Source organism: Anser anser, assembly GCF_964211835.1.
Source record: "Anser anser genome assembly, contig: HAP1_SCAFFOLD_32, whole genome shotgun sequence".
Lineage (NCBI taxonomy): Eukaryota > Metazoa > Chordata > Aves > Anseriformes > Anatidae > Anser > Anser anser.
Window position 1 is genome coordinate 2,843,981 of NW_028154148.1, and position 15,327 is coordinate 2,859,307.

General features: G+C 51.6%; 2 protein-coding genes across 2 annotated transcripts; one reads left to right on the forward strand and one right to left on the reverse strand.

Annotated features, from left to right (window-relative positions):
* Positions 1–1,715: 1,715 nt before the first annotated feature.
* Positions 1,716–3,786, reverse strand: LOC310890679 (olfactory receptor 14C36-like). The gene has a single exon (XM_083852990.1). It carries the CDS (start codon positions 2,953–2,955, stop codon positions 1,915–1,917), a length of 1,041 nt encoding a protein of 346 aa, XP_083709116.1. The 5' UTR covers positions 2,956–3,786; the 3' UTR covers positions 1,716–1,914.
* A 9,717-nt stretch (positions 3,787–13,503) lies between these two features.
* Positions 13,504–14,610, forward strand: LOC310890530 (olfactory receptor 14C36-like; the record flags this gene model as incomplete). The annotated part of the gene is made up of 1 exon (XM_083852859.1): positions 13,504–14,610. The coding sequence occupies exon 1, from the start codon at positions 13,648–13,650 to the stop codon at positions 14,608–14,610; it is 963 nt and encodes a 320-aa protein (XP_083708985.1). The 5' UTR covers positions 13,504–13,647.
* Between the last annotated feature and the right edge of the window lie 717 nt (positions 14,611–15,327).

Below are 15,327 nucleotides of genomic sequence, written 5' to 3' on the forward strand. Positions count from 1 at the left end.
TCTATTTCTGAGAAAAGTGGCATTGAAGACACGATGGAAAAGGACACAAAAGTCCATCAGAGCACCCTGCACAATGTGCCCAGCAGCTCTGCACCTCCAGAAATGCGCTGTTCCTGCCTACAAGTTTTCTTTCCAGAACGGCTCCTATGGAGCCAGGGTAACTTTTCCCAGGCCCTCACTTCCCCAGACCACACCACTCTTGCCCACAGGCCCCACGTGTCTCTCCAACCCTCCCCTCTTCCCCTGCAGTAGTGGCACCTCACCGCAGCAGGTTGGTGCATCTCCACGCTCAGGGGTGTTTCCTGAGGGCCTGCCCCGTGTGGGGAGTGGCGGGGAGGAAGACAGCAAGGTCAGCTCCTGGGGCATGGCTGAGCACAGCCCAGCCATCCCGCACCGCGGGCAGGCCCCTTCTCCCAGGCTGAGGCACACACGCAAGGTGGACACTTCTCCATCAGCCCAGCTTCGCGCAGGGCCCTTCAGCCCTGCCCCTGTCCTGGGACTCGCCTCCTCCTCCTCCACCCACAGACATACATTGCTTTCCATTTGGGGACCCAGGCAGGACTTTAAGGATCTGCTAAAGCCCTGAATTTCCATGTTTTTCATAGTCTTCACACAAGTCTTCCTCCTGCCATCCCCACTGCCTAGCCCTGCCTTCCAGGTGGAACTCAGTAACGTGGTGCTCAGCAATAAATAATGGGGTCATCTTTCCAAGAGAGGGTAGAAATTTCTCGGGGGCAGGCTGCAGAGATGATGAAGTATTGCGTCTTCTTCAGGGCTTTAAATAAGGTCTCCTCAATTACTCTGCAGTCTTATGGGCCTTCACCTGCTGCCTCTTCACGGCCTCCCCTGGTGTTGCAGAGCCCTCCTTAGCCCCTGGACACCTCAGATTAGCTTTTCCCCCTAAAAGACTCTTCCTTGGATGGTCACTCATTTTAAGAGGTCCTAATCACTACCCACTGAGCACATTGTCCCTGCAGATCCCCTGACATCTGCTGCCAGCTCCAGATTCCTCTCCAGGCTGGAATCTGCCATCAGCCCCACTGCAGGGGGTGCAGTCCCTTGCAGATGAGTCCAAGACCAGTTGTCGTTTGCTTGGGTAAGTGCCACCACAAATTGAGCTCTTGGTCCAGCCCTTGGTCCCTCACAGACCACCCTGGGACTTTCAGCCTGTGTCCTTCCCTCCATGAAGAAGCCCAGAAAACAGAAGAGCAGGGAGCAACCCCTTGGCTCTGTTCCTGATAGCACATTTGGAAGAGGTGCCCAGGCTTCTGGGTTTACCCTGAGTAGCCCCTTTTGTTACTGTGGTGCTAGCAGGGAGGCCAGCTGTGACCCAGGGCTGCACAGTGCCTGCTGCTGCCTGCAGCCACAGGGATGTCACTGCAGAGACAACAGGACTGTCACCAAGGTACATGAGACCTCAAGACTAACACAGATACAAGAGTACAGGAGGAACACACTGGAAGGCAAAAGAGAGCAGCAGTGAAAAGGCCACGTCCTGCTGCTGGCCATGGCCATGGCTCCAGTGAAGCAGCAGCCCCGACCCGAAGGCAGCAGAGAGGCAGAGCCCAGCGGGCAGTGAGGGGCAGCCGCGAGGGCCAGCGGGGCTGCTCCTCCCTGTGGCAACTGGGCTCTGGGCCCTGAGCCTCTCCTGCGTGCTGGGGCTGCTCCCCCAGCTCCAAAGGAGATGGGAAGAGATGGCAGCTGAGTGCAATGAACTTCTGATGACTTCCTTATTGGGTATATCTATACAGGAAACTGACATCTCTGAGAAAATGATTAACAAGTAGGAAAATAAAAAACATATTATTTAAATTAGAAATAATATTTTCAGAACACAATAATACAGACAAATATTAACAAAAAGTTGTCCTACTTTTTTGAGGAAACATAGGAATTTTGATTTTATGCATATTATTATATGTAAATATATTGAAGAATTGTGTATTCTAGAACTGTCTTCACTGAATTCCTTAGTTCCCTGTTCCTGATGCTGTAGATGAGGGGGTTCACTGCTGGAGGCACCACCGAGTACAGAAATGACACGACCAGGTCCATGGATGGGGAAGAAATGGAGGGGGGGTTCATGTAGGCAAACAGGACAGTGCTTATAATCAGGGAGACCACGGCCAGGTGAGGGAGGCACGTGGAAAAGCCTTTGTGCTGGCCCTGCTCAGAGGGCATCCTCAGCACTGCCCTGAAGATCTGCACATAGGACACCACAATGTAAACAAAGCAACCAATGCCTAAACCGAAGGTGATTGCATTAAGCCCAACTTCCCTGAGGTAGGCATCTGAGCAGGAGAGCTTGAGGATCTGGGGGATTTCACAGAAGAACTGGTCCACAGCATTGCCTTGGCAGAGGGGCAGGGAAAAGGTAGTGGCCGTGTGCAGGACAGCATGGAGAAAGCCACTGCCCCAGGCAGCTGCTGCCATCTGGGCACAAGCTCTGCTGCCCACGAGGCTCCCGTAGTGCAGGGGCTTGCAGATGGCAATGTAGCGGTCGTAGGACATGACAGTGAGAAGGGAATACTCTGCTCCAAGCAAGAATACTAAAAAGAGGACTTGGACAGCACATCCTTGATAGGAGATGGCCCTGGTGTCCCAGAGGGCATTGGCCACGGCTTTGGGCAGAGTGGTGGAGATGCAGCCCAGGTCGAGGAGGGCGAGGTTGAGGAGGAAGAAGTACATGGGGGTGTGGAGGCGGTGGTCGCAGGCTGCGGCGGTGAGGATGAGGCCATTGCCCAGGAGGGCAGCCAGGTAGATGCCCAGGAAGAGCCCGAAGTGCAGGAGCTGCAGCTCCCGCGTGTCTGTGAATGCCAGCAGGAGGAACTCGCTCACAGAGCTGCTGTTGGACATCTGCTTTTTTTGGGATGTGGTCCTGCACAAAGAGAAAGAATAGTAATAATGTACAACAGACTTACCAGAGGAAAATTTAGTTTTCTCATTAAAAAACATCAAAAAGATTGTCCAATTGCAGGCAGTTATTTTGAAGTTCCCTTTAATGACTTCCAACTGCTTCTTAGTTTCTCTGCAAGAAGAGTACTCTTCCGTGGGCAATGGAAGAATCAGTCGTGCACTACAGCTCAAGGTAACAACATGGTAGGAACATGGTGTAGTCTCAGATTCACTTCACTCCTGATATAGAAGAGGTTTCCCCAGTTTTGCTCCTAGTTCATCGAAGAGCAGACGTGTGGAGATTTATTTATTTATTTGTTTGTTTGATTTGTCCTCTTTGTTCAGCTGCCCCACCACACCTGAGCAGCAGTTTTTCAGAGTGTTTCTAAGGCATAAATCCTGGGCGTTCTGCTGCACTCCAAGTGAAACCCTGTAGGTCCTCACAGTCACAGATACTGCCTTGTTAGAGCAGAGTGCCCTTCAGAGAGGAGAGGCAGTCAGTCCATCAGTCCTGGTCTCAGCTGCCCTGTGTTGGCAGGTCTTTGAGCTCCAGGATAGTTCTCCTCCTATGTTCCTAGACTTGTAGAATCATAGAATATCCTGACTTGGAAGGGTTCCACAAGGATCATCAAATCCCACCCCTGAATCTGTACAAGAACACCCAAAAATCAGTCCATACACCTCAGGGGGTTGCCCAAATGTTTCTTGAATTCTGACAGCCTCAGCACTGTGAACACTTCCCTGCGGTAGCTGTTCCAGTGCCTACAGAACCTGGACACTGCTGGGAGCAGAGGAATCCAGGCCCCAAGTGCCCATCTCCAGACCCCTCACCCTGTCCCCGTACTCCCCTTCCCCCAAGCACCCCGAGGGCTCACTCCATGGGCAGGTGAAACCCCCATCCCCAGGCAGCCTGGGAACAAGAGCAGCAGCAGCACGGCCAGTAGGAGAAGCCAGGAGGAATGGCAGCGTCTACCTCATATTGGAGAAACAGAGAGATCTATCCTCTAAGATGTAATCCACCATGAGCTGTGTTGGCTTCAGAAAAACTCTTTGGAAATCCCATTTACATGCTTCTGTTGCCAGAGACTCACGGTGCCAAGGGCCTGCAGATCTGTCCTGCCACACGCTGCCCTCTGTTGTTGGCTCCTCACTGCCTCCAAGCCCTCTCTCCTTCTCTCCTCTCCCCGTGCCACCTGCGGTCAGAGCCCTCAGCCCTGCTGTGCTGTGCACAGGAGCTGCTCCTGGGCAGAGCTGTCTCTCTGCAGCGCTGCCCGCTTGCCACGAGCTCCCCTTGGGCCCGGGAGCCCGGCCCAGCTCAGCAGCACAGCACCCGACCATGGCATCGCATGCTCTGTGCCATTGGGTTCCCTCGAGGTGTCCCCAAGGCCTCAGGGCTGACAGCTCCTGAAGGCAGCAGGGTCTCTGCTGGGCTGTGGTGTCTGAAGCAGACCAAAGTTATCGCCAACTACTCATCTTTATTGATTTCAGAGACTGATTTTTACGCGTGATTTGTGCTGTTGGACTGTGGTTGTCAAACATGTTGTGCTTTAACCTGTCAGGCACCTCAGCTCCACTCAGATGTTAGTTGACACCCACCCCCAAAAGATAATGGGTTGAAATAAAGATAGTTTAAATGGACAGAAATTGAAGAGATAGTAATAACAGTAACAATACTACTAATAAATAATAATAATTTTTATTTTTATTATTATTATATTTATAAAGCAAGTGATGCACAATGCAATTGGTCATCACCCACTGACCGATGCACAACCTTTCCCCAAGCAGGGGTCCCCATGAACCTGACCAGCCTGCATTAGGATCTCATGTGCAGGTCCCTTGACCTTACTTTGGTTTAGGGCAATACAAGCTTTCAGAAGGATTAGGACTATTTTCTTTCTTTTCTCAAATACTTCTTGAGCTGTGTTGCCCCATGTGAGGGTGACATCAATGTACTGGAGGTGTTCAGGAGCTTCCCCCTCTTCCAGGGCAGTCTGGATCAGCCCATGGCAAATGGTAGGGCTGTGTTTCTACCCCTGGCGCAGTCCATTCCAGGTGGACAGGACGCCCCTCCAACTGAAAGCAAAGTGTGGCCTTCACACTGCTGCCAAAGGGATGGAGAAAAATGCATTAGGAATATTAATTGTGGCAGAGCGCTTGGCTGCCTTTGACTGCGGTTCGTACTGAATGAAGTTCTAGCATGCCCAGCACAGCAGCACTCAGCGGTGGTGTGGCTTCATTCAGGCACAGAAGTCCACCGTTCTCTTCCACTCACCATTAGAATTTTGCACTGTCCGTATGGGACTCTTAAAGGGTGAGCAAGTGTTGCTGATCACTCCTTGGCTCTGCAGTCAATGAACCAGCTCATGCATGGGAATCAGGGAGTCTCTGTTAGTGCAATACTGCCTCAGGTGCGCTGTTGTAGTAGCGATTGGCACCTGCTGCCCGTTGGCCATCAGCACCTGCACAGCAGAAGGGTCCTGTGAGAGAGTGGGCAAGGTAGACAACTGTTTGATGTCCTCCGTCGCCAGGGGAGTCATGCCCAAAGTCCATCCAGTAAACATTTGGATCTTTGAAGTAACCGCTCCTGATTTAGTCTATGTCAAGGTAGCACAGAGCCTCCAGGCCAGTCCCAATGGGTCGCTTTTGCCACTCCTTCCCAGTTAGGCTCACTTCAGCCTCCAGTACGGTTAACTCTTGGGTTTGATGTGCCAGGCCAATACTCCTCAGAGTCCAATACACCCGATTGTCCCCTTCCTCCCCCTGGATGGAGGCAGGATCCCTCTCGTCCTGCTCATAGTATTCATTACTCTGTTTGGAGGACTGTCTGCTAGAAACTGGAGCAGCAATTTTCTCAGAAGAACCACTTTTTGTGAATGTTTTTCCTTGTGCTTCATGGAACCACAAAACCACATAGTATGCACCCACTACATCAACTTTCTTGAGCAAAGGGATGCTTACACCTGATAGCTGAGCTATTGGTTCATGCAGGTGGGGAGGAGGATGTATCCTCTTGTAGTTCTAGCATCTCGTGAGAAAGTTTCTCTGTAGACGAGATGCAGGCCCATAGGGAAGAAGAGAGACTTTTGTTGTAATGCTGTAGTTGGCTACATCCAACTACATCCGATTCATCCATGTGGGTTCCTCTTGGTCTTTCCAGGTCATAACTGCCTATGAGTTCGCATATGCTGATGGTGCGCTCTGTACAAACTTCTGCCACATGGGTTGTGTGCACTTGACTTCATCCGGATCTTCGGACAGCCGTTTGTTGTCTAGGTCACTATCAATCACCTTCAGCATGGCTAATTCCTTCAGGTACCGGATACCCCTCTCCATGTTGGTCCACTTTCCTGGTTGACATACAAGATCTTTCTTGAAGGGAGAACTTTCCGTGACGCCTGACAGGATTAAATTCCTTGTGCCCTTTTCCAATGGCTTTGTCAATCACTCCTTCTCTAGAGGGGGATCCCAGCTGCTTGGCTTCCCTGCCCTCTAATTCCAGGCTATTGGCCCTGTTCTCCCAGCACTGGAGCAGCCAGGTGACAATGTGCTCACCAAGATGATGGCTGAAATCTTTTCCCTTATCTCATAGCTTACCCTGGGAAAGGGATCACGTGGTTTCTGACGTTTAGGTGATTTCTTCTTCTTTGTCCTCCTGCTTCCATGGTGGCCCTTCTTTGGTGAAACCTGCCTTATCTTCTTCTTCCTCCTTTCTTGTCTGGGTAGGAGTTTCTTCACTTTCTAAAGAAAAACTGACTTCCACACCCATTGTTTTCTCTTGCATAAAGAGGCAACCAATAGTGGCACAGGCTGGTTCTCTGGCCCAGCCATGGGGCCCATTTCAGGGGCTGGAGTGGCTGCAGGGCCCATCACAGGAGTTGTCCTGGCTGCAGGGCCTTTCAGAGGAGTTGGAGTGGCTGCAGTGCATATCACAGATTTTGGAGTGGCTCTAGGGCCTGTCACAGGGGTTGGTTTAAATTTAGGCCCATCTCAGGGGGTGTGGTGCTTGAAGCAGACTGAAGTCATCACCGACTGCCCTTCTCTGAACACAGGAGAGATGAATTTTACAAGTGCGATTTGTGCTATTAGAGTGTGGTTGTCAAACATGTTGTCCTTTAACCTGGCAAGTAGCTCAGCACCACACAGCAGTTAGCTCACACCAACCCCCCAAATGCTTATGTGTTGAGATAAGGGCAGTTTAATGGACTGAAAGGGAAGAGAAATAATAATAATAGTAGCTTTTATGATGATGATGATGATGATGATGATGATGATGATGATGATGATATTTATTATCTTTATTATTGTTATGTACAAAGCAAGCTGTGCACAGTGCAATTGCTCATTACTTACTGATGTCCAGCCTGTCCCCAAATGGTAGAACATTGTGGTAACCACCTGCACCTGCTCTTCTTTGACCTTCAACGACTCCACAAACAGAAGGCTCCTCCCAGAGACTGGGCAAGGTAGACAACTCTTTAATATCCTCTGTCTCCAAGGCAGCTATCCCAAAACCCCACGTGTACCAGTTTGGATCTTTGAAGTACCCCCTCGTGGGGAAGTCTATGTCAAGGTTTCATAGATCAACATTCTTCTTCCTCCTTTCTTTTCTGGGTAGTAGTTCTTTTCCATTCTAAGGAGCCTGATTTTCACACCCATTGTTTTCTCCTGCATATAGAGGCAACGGATACTGGCACAGGTTGGCGCTGTGGCCTAGCAAGACCAGACCTGGGGGGTCTGGTCTAGTCCCCAGACTAGACCTGGGGCCTGTCCCAGGGGCTGGAGCGGCTGCAGGACATGTCAGAGGTGTTGGAGTAGCTGCAGGGCCTGTCACAGGGGTTGCAGTGGCACTGACTGAGGCTCAGTAAGCACAGACCAAGTCCCAGCACATTCCAGTGATTTGTGTCCCTTTGGAATTGCCAAGGTGATAACACCTCCTTTTCAAGCACTTCTACAGTTTTTAAGGATTCTGCATGTGCTCGGGGGGAAGCTCTAAAGCCCTGTAGGTGCCCACTGCTCTAGGTGCCTGCCCAGATCCTCTCCCTGCCTCTCCTAACTCTCCTGTCTTGGGGCAGGTCTCTGGAGGGCATTCTTAAATAGTTGTTTATCCTTAAACAAAAGTTGAAACACATTCCAGAGACATCACAATAGGAGCATCCCAAGGATATTCTAAGCTTTGTAGAGCTAGTGTAATTAGCCTGGAGGAGAAGGGGGAGGTGAAGGAGAAAGGGGGACTGAATAAGTGGGGAAGTGTCCCTCCGTTTTCTCCCCCTAGATTGGTTCCCTAAAGCAAAAAGGTCAAGAGTGTAATCCTTAAGTTTCTGAGTGATGGTTCCCGAGGTACGGAGGTGATGGCAATGCTCAGTACAAATAACACATCTGTCACATGACCACACATTTTATAGGATCATAAGCCAGTGTTACACGACATAGCAAAATAACTTTAAACCAGCCCCAGAAATGATAAACAGCACAACGGTAACACATGCAGTAAGTAATGTGCTATACAACACATTTCTGAAAGCAAGCACAACAAACCTGAGATCCAAAACGTCGACATTGTGATCAGCAACTACTAAACTGGTCTAGTGCTTATAACAATTTAATTTTAGCACTCTCTGGTAAGATCGGTCATTATCTCAACCCTTCGTGCCCCACTCTGCGTGCCAAAAAGACTGCTGTGGCTTGACGCGGCAGTTCGAGTACATGGAATTATTTGAACAGGTCCAGAGGAGGGCCACAGAGATGGTCAAGAGGCTGGAGCACGTCTGCTGTGAAGGCACGCTGAGCAAGCTGGTATTGCTCATCCTGGAGAAGACTGGAAGCACTGGAGAAACCTTAGAACAACCTTGCAGTACTTCAAGAAGACCTGCAGGAAAGCTGGGGAGACAGTCTTTGTCAGGGAGTGTAGTGATAGGACAAGGAGTAATGACCTTAAACTAAAAGAGGGTAGGTTCAAATTAGATATATGGAAGGAATTCTTTAGAATTCTTCAGAGGGATCTGGATAGGCTGGATTGCTGGGCTGAGGTGAATGGGATGAAGTTCAACAAGGCCAAGTGCAGGGTCCTGCAATTTGGCCACAATAACTCCATGCAACGCTATAGGCTTGGGGCAGAGTGACTAGAAGACTGTGAAAAGGAAAGGGACCTGGGAATGTTGATTGATGCTCGGCTGAACATGAGCCAGCCGTGTGCCCAGGTGGCCAAGAAGGCCAACGGCAACCTGGCTTGTATAAGAAACAGCGCGGCCAGCAGGAGCAGGGAGGTGATTGTCCCCCTGTACTATGCTCTGGTGAGGCCGCACCTCGAGTACCGTGTTCGGTTTTGGGCCCCTCACTACGAGAAGGACATCGAGGCCCTGGAGTGTGTCCAGAGAAGGGCAACCAAACTGGTGAGGGGTCTGGAGCACAAGTCTTATGAAGAGTGGCTGGGATTGTTTAGTCTGGAGAAGAAGAGGCTCAGGGGAGACTTTATTGCACTTTACAACTTCCTGAAGAGATGTTGTGGTGAGGCGGGGGTCAGCCTCGTCTCTCAGATAACTAACGATAGGACTCAAGGAAATGGCCACAGGTTGCACATGGGGAGATTTAGATTAGATGTCACGAAAGACTTTTTCTTTCAAAGAGTAGTCAGGCACTGGAATGGTCTGCCCAGGGAGGTGGTGGAGTCACCGCCCCTCGCAGTGTTCAAGAAGCACCAGGACAAGGTGCTACGATATCTGATTTAGTAGCTTAGTGGGTAGTATTAGTGATAGGATGGTTGGACTAAATGATTCTTTCCAACTTTGTGTTTCTATGATTTCTATGATTCTGTGATAGGACAAGGGGAATGGTTTTAAACTTGAAGAGAGTAGATTTAGAGTAGATAGTCAGATGAAATCCTCCTTTGGACTCGTTCTAATAGATCCATGTCCTTCTTACACAGGGAGCCCCAGAGCTGAACACAGTACTCAAGGTGTGGCCTCACCAGGGCCGAGTACAGAGGGACAATCACTTCCCTACTCCTGCTGACCACAGTATTCCTGATACAAGCCCGGATGCTGTTGGCCTTCTTGACCACCTGAGCACCCTGCTGGCTCCTATTCAGCCGACTATCCACCAATATCCCCAGATCCTTTTCCCCTGGGCAGCTGTCCAGACACCCTTCCCCCAGCATTATGTTGGGCTGTTGTGCCCCAAGTGCAGGACCCGGCACTTGGCCTTGCTGAACTTCATACAGTTGACCTCAGCCCATGGATGCAGCCTATCCAGATCCCTCTGCAGAGCCCTCCTGCCCTTGAGTAGACCAACACTCGCTTCTAACTTGGTGTCATCTGCAAACTTACTGAGGGTGCACTCAATCACCTCATCCAGATCACTGCTGAAGATATTGAAGAGAACTGGCCCCAGTACTGAGCCCTGGGGGCACCACTAGTGGCCGGCCCCCAGCTGGATTTAGCTCCATGTACCACAACACTTTGGTCATAGCCACACGGCCAATATTTAACCCAATGAAGCATACACACGCCCAAGCCTTGAGCAGCCAGTTTTTCTGGGAGAATGCTGTGAGAAACAGTGTTGAAAGCCTTACTGAGGTCCAGGTAGACCACAGCCAAAGCCACTCCCTCATCCACTGAGCACATCACCTTGTCTTCGAAGGAGATCAGATTTGTCAAGCAGGACCTCTCTTTGATAACCACCTACTGAACTGGCCTGATCACCTGATTGTCCTTTAAGTGTTGTGTGATGGTGCTCAGGATAATCTGATCCATGGGCTTTCCCAGCACCGTGGACAGAATAACAGATCCGTAGTTCCCTGACTACTCTTTCCAGCCCTTCCTGCAGACAGACATCACGTTTGCTGGTCACCAGTTGACCACAACCTTCCCTGACAGCCAGGACTGCTGATCAGAGATGGAAAGCAGCTTGGCAAGTGATTCTGCCAGCTCTCTCAGGAGTGACCGGTGGATCCCATCTGCCCCATAGATGTGTGTACACCTTCATGGAGAAGCAGTTCTCTAACTATTTCCTCATGGATGATGAGGGCTTCATTCTGCTCCCTATACCTATCTACCAGCTCTGGAGGCTGAATACCAGGGGAACAGCTGGTCTTGCTGCTAAAAACTGAGGCAGAGAAGGAATTAAGTATCTCAGCCTTTTCCTCGTGTCTTCTACGTTTCTCTGTCATTGTCTTTCCCCCCACACACCCAATACAGGAAGGAGATGCCCCTTAATGCTCTTGTTACATAAATATAAATATATATATATATAATATAAAATTTCTCTCTTTGTCAGTAATAGTCAGATAGAGCTGCAGTTAGGATTTGGCATTCAGATTTTGTCCCTGCAAAACTTCAAGACATGGAGGATTGAGTTCCGCACAAAATGAAAGAATGGATGGAAAAAAGGACAGAAAAGGTGGAAGCTGGCAGCTTTCCATTGCCTACCCTTCTGTGACTTTATCCTGAAATTCCATTCAACTGCTTACTGCCGTATTGTCGAAAATGTCCTGCACCTTCCTGCTGCTGTTATCTTGTGAGAGACAGCACAATCAGGGTGAGCCATCTGCCTGCAGAAATTAACAGCTGACAACGGAGCAACTGTCCAGGGAAACCTAGAGAAACTGCCGGATTTTGACTACAGAAACCTCTTGACCTTTACAAGGAGAAGAGCCCAGTCCTGCCCACAGGAATAGGAACCCCACACATCAGGGCAGACTGGGACCCTGCTGAATGAGCAGCGCCCAGGAGGAGGAGGGCCTGGGCACCACGAGGGATGCCATACGAGCAGTGGTGCTGCTCACCAGGAACCAGGCCAGCTTCCTACAGAGCTGCCTTATGAGGAGCATGGCCACCAAGAAGATCTGAGTTATCAGACGCAGCTCAGATCTGGTGTGACACCACAGGGACAAGGGCTTAGAGCCAGCAGGAAAAGATGTACAGGTCTGGGAGTCCCTAGGACAGTCTGGTGTAGACAGGATAGAGGGCTGTGACAAGGCTGAAAGTCCCAACAGGACCCAGGGCTTTGTGTCCATGGCTCTGGCTGTTGTCTCTGCCACTGAGGCCTAGGAGGAGACAGCTTATCGGTAAAGCACCAGGGCCTCATTGCCTCCTCGCCCCCACCCATGAACCAGGCAGGGCTCGTACCATTCTCCTGCACTTGGCCATGCACATCCCCATCTCCTCCTGCCCCACGAAGAGCCCTGAGCACTGTGTGAAGGGAAAGGATCTCTCTTCCCAGGGGCTGAGGGTCAAGGCCTGACCCTTGTGCTTGGTGACACACATCCAGTTTTCCTACACATCAGTGCCACCTTCACAGTGCCTTTGTCTGCTTGTCCTCACTGCCTCCAATGCTCTGCTCTAACGAGCTCCAAGGGAGGCTGTGTCAGTGCTGGCCCTCAGGGGGACACTGCAGGAAACTTGCCTCTGACTTGGACTTGTTGAGAGATGTCTTCAATTGTCTCTCAGTGCCTGAGGTTCGTGGGCTCCTCACCAAAGCCCCCCGAGGGGGGATTCCAATGCCTTGGGCTGGGCGTCTGGTGCTGAGCTGGGCCGGGCTCGTGGGACAGAGAGAGCTCGTGGCAAGAGGGCCCTGGTGCAGAGAGACAGCTGTGCCCAGGAGCAGCTCCTGTGCACAGCGCAAAAGGGCTGGGGGCTCTGACCGCAGCTGGCACGGGGACAGGAGAGAAGGAGAGAGGGCTTGGAGGCACTTGGCAGTGGGAGGATGCTGAGAGCTGCCTGCAGGAGAAATGTGCACAGCCCTTGACAAGGTACGTCTCTGGCTGCAGGGCCATGCAGCTGCACGTCCTGGAAGGGTCTCCTGCTGGGTCTTGTTCCTGGGAGGGCAGTGGGCAATGCAGTAGGCTTTGGGAGTCCTGCTGGATGGCATTGTGAGCTGAGGAAGTCTGGCAGAAGCCCCTCGGAGTGCCCTAAGCCAGGTGCCCCCGGTCAGCCAAGAGTGGTGTGGCCAAGCATCCTCCAGACACTGCACGGGTGCAGCTGGGATGGTGGCACATCCCAGCTTTAAGATATCCATCTCTGTCTGTGGGGCATCCTCCTGGTCTGCAGGCTGCTCTCCAGGAGGATGCAGCTCTCTCGTGGCATCCTTGTGTTATCCAGGTGCCCTAAGGAGGAGACACCTCCGTGCTAAGGCCATGTCCGTGCTGCTGGATGGCTGTCTGTGGGCAGCTGGAGTGAGGCCTCTGCAGCCCAGGATAGGAGGAAAGAGCTGAGATCCTGCTCATGCAAGACAAGGTGAGGATTCTATCCCAATGCACTTGGTCTGGGGCTTCTCTGCTCTCAGCTGTCTCCAGTTTCTTCTCAGGGAAACACCTGAGCAGGACGGTCCTTCAGCTCACAGAGGGGTGACACAGGGCAGCTGGGAACAGGAGTGTTCAGCAGTGTCAACTGCAGCTCTGTTCTGCATTGGGATGCATTGTTGGAAACAGCACTGCAAATTTCATTGACATGATAAATGGCCTGAACTTGAGTTTCCCCCATGTTCCTGCCTCCCTCCTGCTGCACAGCAGGAAGGACTCCTCTGGAGCCCACAGCAGCCCCTGCTCCCAGTGCCACTCTCAGCCAGCACCAGCCGCAGCGCAAACAAGAGAGCTGCAGAAAGGTTTTTGCAGGTCTTTGCAGGTTCTCCTGCAAAGAGAGATGCTCAGGCTGGTGGGTGCTGTGAGGCTTGCAATAAATCTCCCTCAGAGAAGTGTGTACTAACTTTATTCTCCCTTTATCGTCTTCAACAGGCAGCTGTGTCCAAAGTCAGGAAATGGCCAACAGCAGCTCTGTGAACGAGTTCCTCCTGCTGGCATTCGCAGACACGCGGGAGCTGCAGCTCCTGCACTTCGGGCTCTTCCTGGGCATCTACCTGGCTGCCCTCCTGGGCAACGGCCTCATCCTCACCGCCGTAGCCTGCGACCACCGCCTCCACACCCCCATGTACTTCTTCCTCCTCAACCTCGCCCTCCTCGACCTGGGATCCATCTCCACCACTCTCCCCAAAGCCATGGCCAATGCCCTCTGGGACACCAGGGCCATCTCCTATCAGGGATGTGCTGCACAGGTCTTTTTCTTTCTCTTCTTCATATCAGCAGAATATTCAGTTCTCACTGTCATGTCCTATGACCGCTACCTTGCCATCTGCAAGCCCTTGCATTACGGGAGCCTCGTGGGCAGCAGAGCTTGTGCCCAGATGGCAGCAGCTGCCTGGGGCAGTGGCTTTCTCAATGCTGTCCTGCACACGACCAACACATTTTCCCTGCCCCTCTGCCAAGGCAATGCTGTGGACCAGTTCTTCTGTGAGATCCCCCAGATCCTCAAGCTCTCCTGCTCAGATGCCTACCTCAGGGAAGTTGGGGCACTTGTGTTTAGTGTTTCTTTATTATTTGGTTGTTTCGTTTTCATTGTGCTGTCCTATGTGCAGATTTTCAGGGCAGTGCTGAGGATGCCCTCTGAGCAGGGCCGACACAAAGCCTTTTCCACGTGCCTCCCTCACCTGGCCGTGGTCTCCCTGTTTGTCAGCACTGCTGTGGTTGTCTACCTGAAGCCCCCATCCACCTCCTCTCCATCCCTGGACCTGGTGGTGGCAGTTCTGTACTCGGTGGTGCCTCCAGCACTGAACCCCCTCATCTACAGCATGAGGAACAAGGAGCTTAAGCAAGCGCTGTGGAAATTAGTGACTAGATGTGTTTCAGAAGCAATAAATTTCCATTCTACCTCTGCAGATGACTAGTAATATCAATGACTACAAGAACAACGAATATTATATATATAAATATTTTTGTGTGTGTTTGTGTACTTATCAGTGTTTTCGTTACAGGACCTTCTTTGTTTTAATACATCTAAAGTTGCCCATTAAAATGATATGATTCATCTAATTTCTTTTACTGTATTTACCTGTCGAGTATAGCTCAGAGGTTCTCTATATGAAGAGCCAGGCCCTCTGTGAATTTAAATAAAAGAAAGGAGCCTGCACTGCCTTCCTTGTGTGACGTCCTTCCTGTGAGAGCTGCTCTGGCTCTGCAGGGGCAGTGCCATGTGCAGGGCTGCAGAGGAAAAGAGTCCCATCCCAGCAGCACGGGCAGGGAGCACCAGCGCTTGGGGCATGCCGAGCTGCTCTCTTGCCACTGCCACCGTCTCGTGCTGAGCCCTGCTGGTGGGGTCAGGCCCGGCTGCTCCTGTAGCTTGGTGCCAGTGCTCCTGTGGGGCTGTGCTGGGACTGCAGGCAGGGACAGGCAGTGGGCACGGCAGTGGCACAGCCGGCCTGCGCTGCAGCACTTCCCTCCTAAGGGGGGATCTCCTCCAAGGTGGACTCACCACAGCTCAAGGGCTCAGTCTGCTGTGAGCAGGCAGAGGAGAGCTCTGCAGCCCCAGGGCACGCAGCAGCCCCAGCCAAGGAGTCTGGCGAGTGATTTGACTGCAAGGTCCCTCCTGCCCTAGCACCTCCCCG